Source organism: Bombina bombina, chromosome 12, assembly GCF_027579735.1.
Source record: "Bombina bombina isolate aBomBom1 chromosome 12, aBomBom1.pri, whole genome shotgun sequence".
Classification (NCBI taxonomy): domain Eukaryota; kingdom Metazoa; phylum Chordata; class Amphibia; order Anura; family Bombinatoridae; genus Bombina; species Bombina bombina.
In genome coordinates this window covers 71,952,224-71,973,867 of record NC_069510.1, presented here as the reverse complement: position 1 = coordinate 71,973,867, position 21,644 = coordinate 71,952,224, and the positions used below count along the sequence as shown (strand labels likewise).

The window sequence follows — 21,644 nt, the reverse complement described above, 5'->3', positions numbered from 1 at the left end:
TTTTGTTATGCTTAGTTCACTCTGTTTACAGAATTACAGTGCAATCTGTGTCTCAGTGCTATAGTCTGGGAAATTGTACTACAGTAATGGTCACTATTTTACAGGTACGGTATACTGTATATTGAATACTGTGCTGTGCTAGTGTTAAACTAAACGTAGCACTATTGCACCCCTAATATATGTTAGTTCAATCATTTTTTCAAGTTTTTTAAACACACTGGCAAGTGAAAACAAAGCTAAAACCGCCTTGTTTCACTTTAAGGCAGTTTTCACTTGCGGGCTCTGGTTCCTAAACCGCTGTATGAGCGGGGTTTACCTGCATTCAAAATGAATATTGTTTTACAATGTATTGCATCTGAGAGGGACAGTTCCTAAATCTGACCTCAGTATCGCTGTCCCTCTGAGACAGGCATAAGTCCCTATTTGCAGAATTTTCTTTTGCCCTAAACACGCCCACAAACCAGACAACCCACTGATTGTCCAGACACGCCCACAAACCAACCAGGCAACCCACTGACTGCCCAGACACGCCCACAAACCAGACAACCCACTGATTGTCCAGACACGCCCACAAACCAACCAGGCAACCCACTGACTGACCAGACACGCCCACAAACTAGAAACCCACTGACTGACCAGACACGCCCACAAACCAACCAGGCAACCCACTGACTGCACAGACATTCCAACAAACCAATCAAACAACCCACTGATTGCCCAGACACGCCCACAAACCAACCAGACAACCCACTGATTGCCCAGACACGCCCAAAAAACAACCGAACAACCCACTGATTGCCCAAACACGGCCAGAAACCAATTAGACAACCCACTGATTGTCCAGACATGCCTAGTAACCCACACATGACCCCACCCAAAAAACAGTGGCAGCCCCCTCAACTTTTTTTTTTTTTTTTAACAAGTTTTTTTCTTTATTGGTCCAGCAAATGCAAAACAAGAAAAAAATAAAAAAATTCTTAAAGGCATATCCTGTAATAGCTGGTGAAGCTTTGAAAAAGGAGGCAATTATACCAGACAAATACACACATAAAATATACACTTAAAACAAGAAAGTATGCAAGCTGAGATAAATACATAAAATAAATAGCAAATCTAAGCCAAATATAAATATATATAAAAAAATAAATATATATATATATATATATGTTACTATATATAAGTGATTGGTCTCAAGTTACGTGGTAGCTATAGTTAGCGACTACAACTGCGGCCAGCAAAGTACAGCCAGTCTACAAACAGCAATATGGAGACGAAAAAAAAAAAAAACCCACCAACACCAAAATGCAGTGTTTACAAATTAAACTAAATTCTAACATGTTCATGTACTTTTAAAATATTATGTTGTGTGCAGAGATCTTGAAATTATGTACAAGGTACCCAAAAATGTCTAAACACAATGTGCAAATGACACACAAAGGCAGCCCCCTCAACTTACTGAGCCCCTAACACCAAGCCACAAATGTTGGGGGGGGGGGAGGTTGAATGCTAAAGTTGCAATATCAAAATGATGGTATAAATGGTATATCTATATATAACATCCTTTGCTGTCCCCTAAAACAGTGTGTATCTGGCTCAGGTTACTACATTTTATAAACATTTGTCAACCTCTTCATTACATACGAGCATATAAACAAGAACCCAAAGTATGAACCACCCAACTTCCCATCTTTTTTTTTTTTTTTTATAAATTACTTTTTATTGAGATTTTCAAGTAATTGTACAATATCTGTGTCATTAAAGTTGCATTAGTCAGTTACAGTGTAAAAAGCAAATGTCCATTCTGTACATTGCAATAATATAACAGACGATAGTAATTAAAGTGAATGTCAACTTTCAAAAATGAGTGCCCAGTTTTTAAAAATACTGTTAAAAACAGGGGCACTTTCATTCACGAAGGTTTACATTTCACCGGTTTTGTTCAAATACTTACCTTTTCTTCTTGAAGCCAGAGAAGTGATTCCCCCTCCTGCCGCTCGTCACTTATACGTCAGCAATGACGAATACAGCATTCTCCAATCACGGCTTCCCCCCCCAGAGGAATCATTGCCTGATGCAACGTTGTGATTGGAGGAAGCCAGATTTGAAGGGGTCAAAGGCAATAGAGTTCTGGGTCATCACTGCAGGATGGCACCACTGAGACCCCATGCCATAACATGAAAGCTTTCTAAAAAATACAAATACACCACAGAGCTTGACAATACTGGTCTGTATCTTTGTGAATAATGAACTGCAGCAGAGGTATCTCCAAGAACTATATACGTAGGGCACACAGTGAAATATACATGTAGGGTATACAGAGGGACCACAAATAATTACCAATGTTAAAGTCCTGTACATGTGTGTGTGCATATATATATATATATATATATATATATATATATATTATTATCGATAGGGCAAACTCACACTGACCTAGGATCTTCAGGACCAGGGTGCAATATACTAATGTACAGAAAATTTACTTACAAAAATAGCAGCGCAATAAATGCACGGAGCTATAGGCTGCAAGCTAACAATCACCACTGAATGTAAAAATAAAATCTAGAGTACTAGGAATATACTAACAGAATTGGACTTAATAAATAGCTGTAAAAATAAAATCGTAATCCCACTAAAAATAAACCTTACTAACTGAATGGTTCAAATGTAGTGGGTGTATCAAACTGAGAGTAAAAAAGCTCACTTCATATGTATACAAAAATGTGTTACCTAATAGAGACAATTAGCATATGAATAACAATTAACAAATGAATAACAATACGAAACAACGATATACCTATGATGTAATATACTAACGTCTCTTTCTATTATCCTGATGGACGTCCAGAAATTAATTGGATTCTAAAAAACTTTAAAAAAACCATATCAAGGTCTAATCCACTGTATTAGTATCCTGTTTAGAGGGAGACTGAATCTTTCCGGTGCTGCTGGTCTCAAGGTCCTGCTTGTACTTGGATCTTTATATAGAATGAAACTGTGAAAATAAAAAACAAGCGCATCCACGATTTACTGTATTTATATTTATTAGGTCACACGTAAAATCTTAAAAATGCACACTTACAAGATGTGTGCATCAAACATGCACGTAGTAAGTCTTTACAGCGCCGTCTCACTTGGGCTCCCGCTATGGATATCTGATTAGAATTGCGGCACTGATTTCCTAGAGTTTGTATACAAACTCTGTTGATAAAGTTCACCCGGGTGTGAACGAAACGCGTTCAGAAGGAAGCCACATTTGGAACCCATTTCCACTTTCAGTGAAAGTCTTTCACCTTCAGCTGACAGCCGGAACCACTGGGTCAATGTGAGAAAGTTTTGGCAATCCTAATCAGTTATCCACAGTGGGAGCCCAAGTGAGACGGCGCTGTAAAGACTTACTACGTGCATGTTTGATGCACACATCTTGTAAGTGTGCATTTTTAAGCTTTTACATGTGACCTAATAAATATAAATACAGTGAATCGTGGATGCGCTTGTTTTTTCTTTTCACAGTTTCATACTAATGTACAGCTTTAAAAGAAAATCACACTCTCTGGATTCACTGCAAGCCTTTACGTTTCGTGGACTTCACCCCTTCCTCAGAAATAATATCAGTATGGTGACAAGGATAATCATGGATAAGGGGCAAGTACACCTCCTAACCTATGTTAACTTTAGATTTGATGCACTATTGGTATGTCTACTTATGAACACTGCAGATCCGACGTGTTTCTTATGAGTACATATAAACAAGTCTGCAGATCTGATGTTTTTCTCATATGAGTACAAATGAACAATGCAGATCTGATGTGCTCTTGTCTAAGAACATTTGAACACTGCAGATCTGATGCGTTCCTTGTCTAAATACATATAAACAATACAGATCTATTTCGCTCCTCATATATGAACACTGCAAATCTGATGCACTCCTTAAACGACGACAGATAAACATTGCAGATCTAATGCACTCCTAGTATTACATATGAATTACTCATATGAGTACATATAAACATTATAGCTCTGATGCACTTCTCATCTAAGTATGAACACTGCAGGTCTGATGCACTCCTTGTTTGCACATATTTGAGCACTACATATCTAATGTTCTCTTCATCTGCACATATTTGAGCATCTGATGTGCTCCTCGCCTGCACAGTTGACCACTGCATACCTGATGTGCTCCTCGCCTGCACAGTTGACCACTGCATACCTGATGTGCTCCTCGTCTGCACATATTTGAGCACTATATCTGATGTGCTCCTTGTCTCCACATATTTGAGCACTGCATATCTGATGTGATCCTTGTCTGCACATATTTGAGCACTGCATATCTGATGTGCTCCTTGTCTGCACATATTTGAGCACTGCATATCTGATGTGCTCCTCGTCTGCACATATTTGAGCACTGCATATCTGATGTGCTTCTTGTCTGCACATATTTGAGCACTGCATATCTGATGTGCTCTTTGTCTGCACATATATGAGCACTGCATATCGGATGTGCTCCTCATTTGCACATATTTGAGCAAGGCATATCTGATGTGCTCCTCACTTGCACATATTTGAGCACTGCATATCTGATGTGGTTCTTGTCTGCACATATTTGAGCAGAGCACTATATCTGATGTGCTCTTTGCAGATATATGAGCACTGCATATCGGGTGTGCTCCTCATTTGCACATATTTGAGCACTGCATATCTCATGTGCTCATCATTTGCACATATTTGAGCACTGCATATCTGATGTGGTTCTTGTCTGCACATATTTGAGCAGAGCACTATATCTGATGTGCTCTTTGCAGATATATGAGCACTGCATATCGGGTGTGCTCCTCATTTGCACATATTTGAGCACTGCATATCTGATGTGCTCATCATTTGCACATATTTGAGCACTGCATATCTGATGTGCTCCTTGTATGCACATATATGAGCACTGCATATCTGATGTGCTCCTTGTATGCACATATATGAGCACTGCATATCTGATGTGCTCCTTGTATGCACATATATGAGCACTGCATATCTGATGTGCTCCTTGTATGCACATATATGAGCACTGCATATCTGATGTGCTCCTTGTATGCACATATATGAGCACTGCATATCTGATGTGCTTCTTGTCTGCACATATATGAGCACTTACAATCTGATATGCAGTGCTCAAATATGTGCAAATGGGGAGCATATCTGATGTGCTCCTCTCCTGCAGATATATGAGCACTGTATATCTCACCGCTTGCATATATATATGAGCATAGCATACCTAATGTGCTCCTGTAACCCTGGCAACCATAATGCCCACACTGGACCTCAGATCAGATCCCCTGCAGCCTCTATTGCTCCTCAGATCATACCCCCTGTCCCTGTAGTGTTTGTCACATAAGCCCACATAAGACCCAGTCATTCTGTAAATATATATTCTTTTGGAAAAGACAGATAAAATATTGGGCAACCAGAAATCCAAGATTTGCTTTAGAGATGACAGATTTATAGTGTATACTATAAATGTATGCTTCAAGTCTGCCTACACCACGTATAATACAGTCCATATCACTGCCACACCACTATAAGGGACATAATAATAATAATAATCTATGAGCACGGACACTTACCTCAAAACACTGTACAGCCTGAGTGCAATCGCCTCTGTTAAACTTCCGCGGCCAGCATTGTCGCAATGCGCATGCGCAAAATCTCCACAAATCAACAGCGACGTTTTGCTATTGCTCCCAGAAGAAGCCCAAAGCGTCGGTGAAAAGTGCAGAGCGTCGCCTGTTGTCATGGTAGCCTTCAACCGAGAGAGGGCGGAAGTCAGAAACTGCGCATGCGTATTTTGATGCGCTCGGCCCAATGTAGTTTCTACAATGGTGATGTTGTAGCCAAGTTCCTGGATGCTGGCAGCATTATTGGTTGTCATGTTAACGATCCTGTATTTGTCACTTATTCCCGCCTTGTCTTGTAGTGCTTCATAAGGAACGCAGCGGGAATGGCTGGGGAGATGTTGTTGCAGAACGATCTGGAAGAGGTGTCAGCGGCTTGGAACACACTGAGCTGTGGCTTGGTCCCGGCGTGCGCTCTAGGCCTGGTCAGTGCGTTTGCCCTGGTACCCCCTCTTATTAAGTGCTGTGACATATGTTAGTGGTGCTGAGAAGTCAGAGAAAACCAGCTATTCCCTTTTTGAGGCATTAACATGTCTAAAAATTACTACAGAACAGCCTCCCCTATCTTCTTTACCCGCATGTTGTAAACACACAATTGGTTACCATCTTCATGCATTGCACAAGCAGCACAACACACAATACTATAAAATTATACTGCTGAGCATGAGCACACACCATTGGCATATCTGCATATATGTATGGCACATACTGCAGATCACACACCACTGGCCTCTCATCATATATGTATGGCACATACTGCAGAGCACACACCACTGGCCTCTCATCATATATGTATGGCACATACTGCAGATCACACACCACTGGCCTCTCATCATATATGTATGGCACATACTGCAGATCACACACCACTGGCCTCTCATCATATATGTATGGCACATACTGCAGATCACACACCATTGGCCTCTCATCATATATGTATGGCACATACTGCAGATCACACACCATTGGCCTCTCATCATATATGTATGGCACAATACTGCAGATCATACACCACTGGCCTCTCATCATATGTATGGCACATACTGCAGAGCATACACCACTGGCCTCTCATCATATGTATGGCACATACTGCAGAGCACACACCACTGGCCTCTCATCATATATGTATGGCACAATACTGCAGATCATACACCACTGGCCTCTCATCATATGTATGGCACATACTGCAGATCACACACCACTGGCCTCTCATCATATGTATGGCACATACTGCAGATCACACACCACTGGCCTCTCATCATATGTATGGCACATACTGCAGATCACACACCACTGGCCTCTCATCATATGTATGGCACATACTGCAGATCACACACCACTGGCCTCTCATCATATGTATGGCACATACTGCAGATCACACACCACTGGCCTCTCATCATATATGTATGGCACATACTGCAGAGCATACACTACTGGCCTCTCATCATATATGTATGGCACACACTGCAGATCACACACCACTGGCCTCTCATCATATATGTATGACACATACTGCAGATCACACACCACTGGCCTCTCATCATATATGTATGACACATACTGCAGATCACACACCACTGGCCTCTCATCATATATGTATGGCACATACTGCAGATCACACACCACTGGCCTCTCATCATATATGTATGGCACATACTGCAGATCACACACCACTGGCCTCTCATCATATGTATGGCACATACTGCAGATCACACACCACTGGCCTCTCATCATATGTATGGCACATACTGCAGATCACACACCACTGGCCTCTCATCATATGTATGGCACATACTGCAGAGCATACACCACTGGCCTCTCATCATATATGTATGGCACATACTGCAGATCACACACCACTGGCCTCTCATCATATGTATGGCACATACTGCAGAGCATACACTACTGGCCTCTCATCATATATGTATGGCACATACTGCAGATCACACACCACTGGCATCTCATCATATATGTATGGCACATACTGCAGATCACACACCACTGGCCTCTCATCATATGTATGGCACATACTGCAGATCACACACCACTGGCCTCTCATCATATGTATGGCACATACTGCAGAGCATACACCACTGGCCTCTCATCATATGTATGGCACATACTGCAGATCACACACCACTGGCCTCTCATCATATATGTATGGCACATACTGCAGAGCACACACCACTGGCCTCTCATCATATATGTATGGCACATACTGCAGATCACACACCACTGGCCTCTCATCATATATGTATGGCACATACTGCAGATCACACACCACTGGCCTCTCATCATATATGTATGGCACATACTGCAGAGCACACACCACTGGCCTCTCATCATATATGTATGGCACATACTGCAGATCACACACCACTGGCCTCTCATCATATGTATGGCACATACTGCAGATCACACACCACTGGCCTCTCATCATATGTATGGCACATACTGCAGAGCATACACCACTGGCCTCTCATCATATATGTATGGCACATACTGCAGATCACACACCACTGGCCTCTCATCATATGTATGGCACATACTGCAGAGCATACACCACTGACCTCTCATCATATATGTATGGCACATACTGCAGATCACACACCACTGGCATCTCATCATATATGTATGGCACATACTGCAGATCACACACCACTGGCCTCTCATCATATATGTATGGCACATACTGCAGATCACACACCACTGGCCTCTCATCATATATGTATGGCACATACTGCAGATCACACACCACTGGCATCTCATCATATATGTATGGCACATACTGCAGATCACACACCACTGGCCTCTCATCATATATGTATGGCACATACTGCAGAGCACACACCACTGGCCTCTCTTCATATATGTATGGCACATACTGCAGAGCACACACCACTGGCCTTTCATCATATATGTATGGCACATACTGCAGATCACACACCACTGGCCTTTCATCATATATGTATGGCACATACTGCAGATCACACACCACTGGCCTCTCATCATATATGTATGGCACATACTGCAGATCACACACCACTGGCCTCTCATCATATATGTATGGCACATACTGCAGATCACACACCACTGGCCTCTCATCATATATGTATGGCACATACTGCAGATCACACACCACTGGCCTTTCATCATATATGTATGGCACATACTGCAGATCACACACCACTGGCCTTTCATCATATATGTATGGCACATACTGCAGAGCACACACCACTGGCCTTTCATCATATATGTATGGCACATACTGCAGATCACACACCACTGGCCTCTCATCATATATGTATGGCACATACTGCAGATCACACACCACTGGCCTCTCATCATATATGTATGGCACATACTGCAGATCACACACCACTGGCCTCATATATGTATGACACATACTGCAGATCACACACCACTGGCCTCATATATGTATGACACATACTGCAGATCACACACCACTGGCCTTTCATCATATATGTATGGCACATACTGCAGATCACACACCACTGGCCTCTCTTCATATATGTATGGCACATACTGCAGATCACACACCACTGGCCTTTCATCATATATGTATGGCACATACTGCAGATCACACACCACTGGCCTCTCATCATATATGTATGGCACATACTGCAGATCACACACCACTGGCCTCTCATCATATATGTATGGCACATACTGCAGATCACACACCACTGGCCTCTCATCATATATGTATGGCACATACTGCAGATCACACACCACTGGCCTCTCATCATATATATGTATGGCACATACTGCAGATCACACACCACTGGCCTCTCATCATATATGTATGGCACATACTGCAGAGCACACACCACTGGCCTCTCATCATATATGTATGGCACATACTGCAGAGCATACACCACTGGCCTCTCATCATATATGTATGGCACATACTGCAGATCACACACCACTGGCCTCTCATCATATATGTATGGCACATACTGCAGAGCACACACCACTTGCCTCTCATCATATATGTATGGCACATACTGCAGAGCATACACCACTGGCCTCTCATCATATATGTATGGCACATACTGCAGATCACACACCACTGGCCTCTCATCATATGTATGGCACATACTGCAGAGCACACACCACTGGCCTCTCATCATATGTATGGCACATACTGCAGAGCACACACCACTGGCCTCTCATCATATATGTATGGCACATACTGCAGAGCATACACCACTGGCCTCTCATCATATATGTATGGCACATACTGCAGATCACACACCACTGGCCTCTCATCATATGTATGGCACATACTGCAGAGCATACACCACTGGCCTCTCATCTTATATATATAGGGCACATACTGCAGAGCATACACTACTGGCCTCTCATCATATATGTATGGCACATACTGCAGAGCATACACCACTGGCCTCTCATCATATATGTATGGCACATACTGCAGAGCATACACCACTGGCCTCTCATCATATATGTATGGCACATACTGCAGAGCATACACCACTGGCCTCTCATCTTATATATATAGGGCACATACTGCAGAGCATACACTACTGGCCTCTCATCATATATGTATGGCACATACTGCAGAGCATACACCACTGGCCTCTCATCATATATGTATGACACACACTGCAGATCACACACCACTGGCCTCTCATCATATATGTATGGCACATACTGCAGATCACACACCACTGGCCTCTCATATATGTATGGCACACACTGCAGATCACACACCACTGACCTCTCATATATGTATGGCACATACTGCAGATCACACACCACTGACCTCTCATATATGTATGGCTCATACTGCAGATCACACACCACTGGCCTCTCATATATGTATGGCTCATACTGCAGAGCACACACCACTGGACTCTCCTATATGTATGACACATACTGCAGAGCACACACCACTGGCCTCTCATATATGTATGGCACATACTGCAGAGCATACACCACTGGCCTCTCATATATGTATGACACATACTGCAGAGCACACACCACTGGCCTCTCATCATATATGTATGGCACATACTGCAGAGCACACACCACTGGCCTCATATATGTATGGCACATACTGCAGATCACACACCACTGGCCTCTCATCATATATGTATGGCACATACTGCAGAGCACACACCACTGGCCTCTCATCATATGTATGGCACATACTGCAGATCACACACCACTGGCCTCTCATATGTATGGCACACACTGCAGATCACACACCACTGACCTCTCATATGTATGGCACATACTGCAGATCACACACCACTGGCCTCTCATCATATATGTATGGCACACACTGCAGATCACACACCACTGACCTCTCATATATGTATGGCACATACTGCAGATCACACACCACTGGCCTCTCATCATATATGTATGGCACACACTGCAGATCACACACCACTGGCCTCTTATCACATATGTATGGTACATACTGCAGATCACACACCAATGGCCTCTCATCATATATGTATGGCACATACTGCAGATCACACACCAATGGCCTCTCATCATATATGTATGGCACATACTGCAGATCACACACCACTGGCCTCTCATCATATATGTATGGCACATACTGCAGATCACACACCACTGGCCTCTCATCATATGTATGGCACATACTGCAGATCACACACCACTGGCCTCTCATCATATATGTATGGCACATACTGCAGAGCACACACCACTGGCCTCTCATCATATATGTATGGCACATACTGCAGATCACACACCACTGGCCTCTCATCATATATGTATGGCACATACTGCAGATCACACACCACTGGCCTCTCATCATATATGTATGGCACATACTGCAGAGCACACACCACTGGCCTCTCATCATATATGTATGGCACATACTGCAGATCACACACCACTGGCCTCTCATCATATGTATGGCACATACTGCAGATCACACACCACTGGCCTCTCATCATATGTATGGCACATACTGCAGAGCATACACCACTGGCCTCTCATCATATATGTATGGCACATACTGCAGATCACACACCACTGGCCTCTCATCATATGTATGGCACATACTGCAGAGCATACACCACTGACCTCTCATCATATATGTATGGCACATACTGCAGATCACACACCACTGGCATCTCATCATATATGTATGGCACATACTGCAGATCACACACCACTGGCCTCTCATCATATATGTATGGCACATACTGCAGATCACACACCACTGGCCTCTCATCATATATGTATGGCACATACTGCAGATCACACACCACTGGCATCTCATCATATATGTATGGCACATACTGCAGATCACACACCACTGGCCTCTCATCATATATGTATGGCACATACTGCAGAGCACACACCACTGGCCTCTCTTCATATATGTATGGCACATACTGCAGAGCACACACCACTGGCCTTTCATCATATATGTATGGCACATACTGCAGATCACACACCACTGGCCTTTCATCATATATGTATGGCACATACTGCAGATCACACACCACTGGCCTCTCATCATATATGTATGGCACATACTGCAGATCACACACCACTGGCCTCTCATCATATATGTATGGCACATACTGCAGATCACACACCACTGGCCTTTCATCATATATGTATGGCACATACTGCAGATCACACACCACTGGCCTCTCATCATATGTATGGCACATACTGCAGATCACACACCACTGGCCTCTCATCATATGTATGGCACATACTGCAGATCACACACCACTGGCCTCTCATCATATGTATGGCACATACTGCAGATCACACACCACTGGCCTCTCATCATATATGTATGGCACATACTGCAGAGCATACACTACTGGCCTCTCATCATATATGTATGGCACACACTGCAGATCACACACCACTGGCCTCTCATCATATATGTATGACACATACTGCAGATCACACACCACTGGCCTCTCATCATATATGTATGACACATACTGCAGATCACACACCACTGGCCTCTCATCATATATGTATGGCACATACTGCAGATCACACACCACTGGCCTCTCATCATATATGTATGGCACATACTGCAGATCACACACCACTGGCCTCTCATCATATGTATGGCACATACTGCAGATCACACACCACTGGCCTCTCATCATATGTATGGCACATACTGCAGATCACACACCACTGGCCTCTCATCATATGTATGGCACATACTGCAGAGCATACACCACTGGCCTCTCATCATATATGTATGGCACATACTGCAGATCACACACCACTGGCCTCTCATCATATGTATGGCACATACTGCAGAGCATACACTACTGGCCTCTCATCATATATGTATGGCACATACTGCAGATCACACACCACTGGCATCTCATCATATATGTATGGCACATACTGCAGATCACACACCACTGGCCTCTCATCATATGTATGGCACATACTGCAGATCACACACCACTGGCCTCTCATCATATGTATGGCACATACTGCAGAGCATACACCACTGGCCTCTCATCATATGTATGGCACATACTGCAGATCACACACCACTGGCCTCTCATCATATATGTATGGCACATACTGCAGAGCACACACCACTGGCCTCTCATCATATATGTATGGCACATACTGCAGATCACACACCACTGGCCTCTCATCATATATGTATGGCACATACTGCAGATCACACACCACTGGCCTCTCATCATATATGTATGGCACATACTGCAGAGCACACACCACTGGCCTCTCATCATATATGTATGGCACATACTGCAGATCACACACCACTGGCCTCTCATCATATGTATGGCACATACTGCAGATCACACACCACTGGCCTCTCATCATATGTATGGCACATACTGCAGAGCATACACCACTGGCCTCTCATCATATATGTATGGCACATACTGCAGATCACACACCACTGGCCTCTCATCATATGTATGGCACATACTGCAGAGCATACACCACTGACCTCTCATCATATATGTATGGCACATACTGCAGATCACACACCACTGGCATCTCATCATATATGTATGGCACATACTGCAGATCACACACCACTGGCCTCTCATCATATATGTATGGCACATACTGCAGATCACACACCACTGGCCTCTCATCATATATGTATGGCACATACTGCAGATCACACACCACTGGCATCTCATCATATATGTATGGCACATACTGCAGATCACACACCACTGGCCTCTCATCATATATGTATGGCACATACTGCAGAGCACACACCACTGGCCTCTCTTCATATATGTATGGCACATACTGCAGAGCACACACCACTGGCCTTTCATCATATATGTATGGCACATACTGCAGATCACACACCACTGGCCTCTCATCATATATGTATGGCACATACTGCAGATCACACACCACTGGCCTCTCATCATATATGTATGGCACATACTGCAGATCACACACCACTGGCCTCTCATCATATATGTATGGCACATACTGCAGATCACACACCACTGGCCTTTCATCATATATGTATGGCACATACTGCAGATCACACACCACTGGCCTTTCATCATATATGTATGGCACATACTGCAGAGCACACACCACTGGCCTTTCATCATATATGTATGGCACATACTGCAGATCACACACCACTGGCCTCTCATCATATATGTATGGCACATACTGCAGATCACACACCACTGGCCTCTCATCATATATGTATGGCACATACTGCAGATCACACACCACTGGCCTCATATATGTATGACACATACTGCAGATCACACACCACTGGCCTCATATATGTATGACACATACTGCAGATCACACACCACTGGCCTTTCATCATATATGTATGGCACATACTGCAGATCACACACCACTGGCCTCTCTTCATATATGTATGGCACATACTGCAGATCACACACCACTGGCCTTTCATCATATATGTATGGCACATACTGCAGATCACACACCACTGGCCTTTCATCATATATGTATGGCACATACTGCAGATCACACACCACTGGCCTCTCATCATATATGTATGGCACATACTGCAGATCACACACCACTGGCCTCTCATCATATATGTATGGCACATACTGCAGATCACACACCACTGGCCTCTCATCATATATATGTATGGCACATACTGCAGATCACACACCACTGGCCTCTCATCATATATGTATGGCACATACTGCAGAGCACACACCACTGGCCTCTCATCATATATGTATGGCACATACTGCAGAGCATACACCACTGGCCTCTCATCATATATGTATGGCACATACTGCAGATCACACACCACTGGCCTCTCATCATATATGTATGGCACATACTGCAGAGCACACACCACTTGCCTCTCATCATATATGTATGGCACATACTGCAGAGCATACACCACTGGCCTCTCATCATATATGTATGGCACATACTGCAGATCACACACCACTGGCCTCTCATCATATGTATGGCACATACTGCAGAGCACACACCACTGGCCTCTCATCATATGTATGGCACATACTGCAGAGCACACACCACTGGCCTCTCATCATATATGTATGGCACATACTGCAGAGCATACACCACTGGCCTCTCATCATATATGTATGGCACATACTGCAGATCACACACCACTGGCCTCTCATCATATGTATGGCACATACTGCAGAGCATACACCACTGGCCTCTCATCTTATATATATAGGGCACATACTGCAGAGCATACACTACTGGCCTCTCATCATATATGTATGGCACATACTGCAGAGCATACACCACTGGCCTCTCATCATATATGTATGGCACATACTGCAGAGCATACACCACTGGCCTCTCATCATATATGTATGGCACATACTGCAGAGCATACACCACTGGCCTCTCATCTTATATATATAGGGCACATACTGCAGAGCATACACTACTGGCCTCTCATCATATATGTATGGCACATACTGCAGAGCATACACCACTGGCCTCTCATCATATATGTATGACACACACTGCAGATCACACACCACTGGCCTCTCATCATATATGTATGGCACATACTGCAGATCACACACCACTGGCCTCTCATATATGTATGGCACACACTGCAGATCACACACCACTGACCTCTCATATATGTATGGCACATACTGCAGATCACACACCACTGACCTCTCATATATGTATGGCTCATACTGCAGATCACACACCACTGGCCTCTCATATATGTATGGCTCATACTGCAGAGCACACACCACTGGACTCTCCTATATGTATGACACATACTGCAGAGCACACACCACTGGCCTCTCATATATGTATGGCACATACTGCAGAGCATACACCACTGGCCTCTCATATATGTATGACACATACTGCAGAGCACACACCACTGGCCTCTCATCATATATGTATGGCACATACTGCAGAGCACACACCACTGGCCTCATATATGTATGGCACATACTGCAGATCACACACCACTGGCCTCTCATCATATATGTATGGCACATACTGCAGAGCACACACCACTGGCCTCTCATCATATGTATGGCACATACTGCAGATCACACACCACTGGCCTCTCATATGTATGGCACACACTGCAGATCACACACCACTGACCTCTCATATGTATGGCACATACTGCAGATCACACACCACTGGCCTCTCATCATATATGTATGGCACACACTGCAGATCACACACCACTGACCTCTCATATATGTATGGCACATACTGCAGATCACACACCACTGGCCTCTCATCATATATGTATGGCACACACTGCAGATCACACACCACTGGCCTCTTATCACATATGTATGGTACATACTGCAGATCACACACCAATGGCCTCTCATCATATATGTATGGCACATACTGCAGATCACACACCAATGGCCTCTCATCATATATGTATGGCACATACTGCAGATCACACACCACTGGCCTCTCATCATATATGTATGGCACACACTGCAGATCACACACCACTGGCCTCTCATCATATATGTATGGCACATACTGCAGATCACACACCACTGGCCTCTCATCATATGTATGGCACATACTGCAGATCACACACCACTGGCCTCTCATCATATATGTATGGCACATACTGCAGAGCACACACCACTGGCCTCTCATCATATATGTATGGCACATACTGCAGATCACACACCACTGGCCTCTCATCATATATGTATGGCACATACTGCAGATCACACACCACTGGCCTCTCATCATATATGTATGGCACATACTGCAGAGCACACACCACTGGCCTCTCATCATATATGTATGGCACATACTGCAGATCACACACCACTGGCCTCTCATCATATGTATGGCACATACTGCAGATCACACACCACTGGCCTCTCATCATATGTATGGCACATACTGCAGAGCATACACCACTGGCCTCTCATCATATATGTATGGCACATACTGCAGATCACACACCACTGGCCTCTCATCATATGTATGGCACATACTGCAGAGCATACACCACTGACCTCTCATCATATATGTATGGCACATACTGCAGATCACACACCACTGGCATCTCATCATATATGTATGGCACATACTGCAGATCACACACCACTGGCCTCTCATCATATATGTATGGCACATACTGCAGATCACACACCACTGGCCTCTCATCATATATGTATGGCACATACTGCAGATCACACACCACTGGCATCTCATCATATATGTATGGCACATACTGCAGATCACACACCACTGGCCTCTCATCATATATGTATGGCACATACTGCAGAGCACACACCACTGGCCTCTCTTCATATATGTATGGCACATACTGCAGAGCACACACCACTGGCCTTTCATCATATATGTATGGCACATACTGCAGATCACACACCACTGGCCTTTCATCATATATGTATGGCACATACTGCAGATCACACACCACTGGCCTCTCATCATATATGTATGGCACATACTGCAGATCACACACCACTGGCCTCTCATCATATATGTATGGCACATACTGCAGATCACACACCACTGGCCTCTCATCATATATGTATGGCACATACTGCAGATCACACACCACTGGCCTTTCATCATATATGTATGGCACATACTGCAGATCACACACCACTGGCCTCATATATGTATGACACATACTGCAGATCACACACCACTGGCCTCATATATGTATGACACATACTGCAGATCACACACCACTGGCCTTTCATCATATATGTATGGCACATACTGCAGATCACACACCACTGGCCTCTCTTCATATATGTATGGCACATACTGCAGATCACACACCACTGGCCTTTCATCATATATGTATGGCACATACTGCAGATCACACACCACTGGCCTTTCATCATATATGTATGGCACATACTGCAGATCACACACCACTGGCCTCTCATCATATATGTATGGCACATACTGCAGATCACACACCACTGGCCTCTCATCATATATGTATGGCACATACTGCAGATCACACACCACTGGCCTCTCATCATATATATGTATGGCACATACTGCAGATCACACACCACTGGCCTCTCATCATATATGTATGGCACATACTGCAGAGCATACACCACTGGCCTCTCATCATATATGTATGGCACATACTGCAGATCACACACCACTGGCCTCTCATCATATATGTATGGCACATACTGCAGATCACACACCACTGGCCTCTCATCATATATGTATGGCACATACTGCAGAGCACACACCACTTGCCTCTCATCATATATGTATGGCACATACTGCAGAGCATACACCACTGGCCTCTCATCATATATGTATGGCACATACTGCAGATCACACACCACTGGCCTCTCATCATATGTATGGCACATACTGCAGAGCACACACCACTGGCCTCTCATCATATGTATGGCACATACTGCAGAGCACACACCACTGGCCTCTCATCATATATGTATGGCACATACTGCAGAGCATACACCACTGGCCTCTCATCATATATGTATGGCACATACTGCAGATCACACACCACTGGCCTCTCATCATATGTATGGCACATACTGCAGAGCATACACCACTGGCCTCTCATCTTATATATATAGGGCACATACTGCAGAGCATACACTACTGGCCTCTCATCATATATGTATGGCACATACTGCAGAGCATACACCACTGGCCTCTCATCATATATGTATGGCACATACTGCAGAGCATACACCACTGGCCTCTCATCATATATGTATGGCACATACTGCAGAGCATACACCACTGGCCTCTCATCATATATGTATGGCACATACTGCAGATCACACACCACTGGCCTCTCATCTTATATATATAGGGCACATACTGCAGAGCATACACTACTGGCCTCTCATCATATATGTATGGCACATACTGCAGAGCATACACCACTGGCCTCTCATCATATATGTATGACACACACTGCAGATCACACACCACTGGCCTCTCATCATATATGTATGGCACATACTGCAGATCACACACCACTGGCCTCTCATATATGTATGGCACACACTGCAGATCACACACCACTGACCTCTCATATATGTATGGCACATACTGCAGATCACACACCACTGACCTCTCATATATGTATGGCTCATACTGCAGATCACACACCACTGGCCTCTCATATATGTATGGCTCATACTGCAGAGCACACACCACTGGACTCTCCTATATGTATGACACATACTGCAGAGCACACACCACTGGCCTCTCATATATGTATGGCACATACTGCAGAGCACACACCACTGGCCTCTCATATATGTATGACACATACTGCAGAGCACACACCACTGGCCTCTCATATATGTATGACACATACTGCAGAGCACACACCACTGGCCTCTCATCATATATGTATGGCACATACTGCAGAGCACACACCACTGGCCTCATATATGTATGGCACATACTGCAGATCACACACCACTGGCCTCTCATCATATATGTATGGCACATACTGCAGAGCACACACCACTGGCCTCTCATCATATGTATGGCACATACTGCAGATCACACACCACTGGCCTCTCATATGTATGGCACACACTGCAGATCACACACCACTGACCTCTCATATGTATGGCACATACTGCAGATCACACACCACTGGCCTCTCATCATATATGTATGGCACACACTGCAGATCACACACCACTGACCTCTCATATATGTATGGCACATACTGCAGATCACACACCACTGGCCTCTCATCATATATGTATGGCACACACTGCAGATCACACACCACTGGCCTCTTATCACATATGTATGGTACATACTGCAGATCACACACCAATGGCCTCTCATCATATATGTATGGCACATACTGCAGATCACACACCAATGGCCTCTCATCATATATGTATGGCACATACTGCAGATCACACACCACTGGCCTCTCATCATATATGTATGGCACATACTGCAGATCACACACCACTGGCCTCTCATCATATATGTATGGCACACACTGCAGATCACACACCACTGACCTCTCATATATGTATGGCACATACTGCAGATCACACACCACTGACCTCTCATATATGTATGGCACATACTGCAGATCACACACCACTGACCTCTCATATATGTATGGCACATACTGCAGATCACACACCACTGGCCTCTCATATATGTATGGCACATACTGCAGATCACACACCAATGGCTTCTCTTCATATATGTATGGCACACACTGCAGATCACACACCACTGGCCTCTCATATATGTATGGCACATACTGCAGATCACACACCACTGGCTTCTCTTCATATATGTGTGGGACATACCACTGGCATCTGTGTATATGTATACTGCAGGGTCCTTTTTACACATACTGCAGAACACACACTGCTGGGCCCTTTTTACACATGCTGCAAAACTCACACTTAATAATCTATGTATTAATGTGAAATATATACATTATATAATAATATAGACATATACTGTATATGTGTAATGTGTACACAAACATATGTTAAACAAGCCTTGCTTCATAGGCACATACATATGAAGCACATTTTGTTACTGCAGAACCACTATGTTGTGTTCCCAGCAAAATGTATATTTTTTTCTTTGTAGGAACTATCTGATTAAGGTTAGAAAGGGTTGTGAAGGGTGTTCCAATGTTTGTGATGTACAAATGGGAAATGGGAGCCAAGGATGGAGGACGTTGGGGAATCCAGTGAGGGCTGCATGTGACTGCTGAGTTCCCCTTTGCCCACTAATACTTTAAAGGGATGCTAGACACTTGTTTGTGTAAAAACTGTGCCCTTTCCACGTTCCTTAGCAATACCAAAAAGCAAATTATATAACCTGTGTGTTCACAAGTTAAAGGACCAATAAATACTGCATAGTCAACAGATGCACAACAAAAAAACAATGCAACAGCACTTACTTTGAATTTCAAATTAATAGTAAAAAAATATTCTGGCAAATTTTAATGTTAATTCAAATTTCCCTTCCCCTGTATCATGTGACAGCCATTAACCAATTACACATATAGGTATATACTGTGCCCTCTTTTACATGCTCAGTAGGAGTTGATGCCTCATAAAGTGTGCATATAAAAACAATGTGTACAATTTTATAAGTGAACTGAAGTATCTGAATCATGAAAGTTTAATTTTGATTTTAGTATTCCTGTTATAGCTGGTTTAGGCAATTTGCAGCGTTTTGAAGATCATAGATTACTGAATTTGCATTTTGGCCTCTTTAGGGAGCGTGGGAAAAGCTTACCTTTTTCACAAAATCAAAATGTGTTTAGTGACCCTTTATATTCATCAATACTGCATGAACAGACTCATTTCAGGCCTTGATTTATATAAGGATCTTGTGTAGAATAGATGTGCTTCCCCAATCCTTTTGCAAACACACTTATGTAAAAAGGAAGATATTTTACCTACA

At 43.7% G+C, this 21,644-nt stretch overlaps 2 protein-coding genes across 2 annotated transcripts in view; one reads left to right on the top strand and one right to left on the bottom strand.

The window, feature by feature from the left end:
• The window catches only part of CEP83 (centrosomal protein 83), a 116,250-nt gene extending 110,591 nt beyond the window's left edge, over nt 1-5,659 (bottom strand). The window contains exon 1 of the mRNA XM_053696198.1: nt 5,616-5,659. The gene's annotated coding sequence lies outside the window, so the exon portion shown is untranslated. The remainder of the gene's footprint in view (nt 1-5,615) is intronic.
• Nucleotides 5,660-5,850: 191 nt separating this feature from the next.
• The window catches only part of ANAPC2 (anaphase promoting complex subunit 2), a 74,190-nt gene continuing 58,396 nt past the window's right edge, over nt 5,851-21,644 (top strand). Inside the window, exon 1 of the mRNA XM_053696149.1 lies at nt 5,851-6,088. Coding sequence (XP_053552124.1) covers nt 5,990-6,088 — 99 coding nt within the window. The 5' untranslated portion in view covers nt 5,851-5,989. The remainder of the gene's footprint in view (nt 6,089-21,644) is intronic.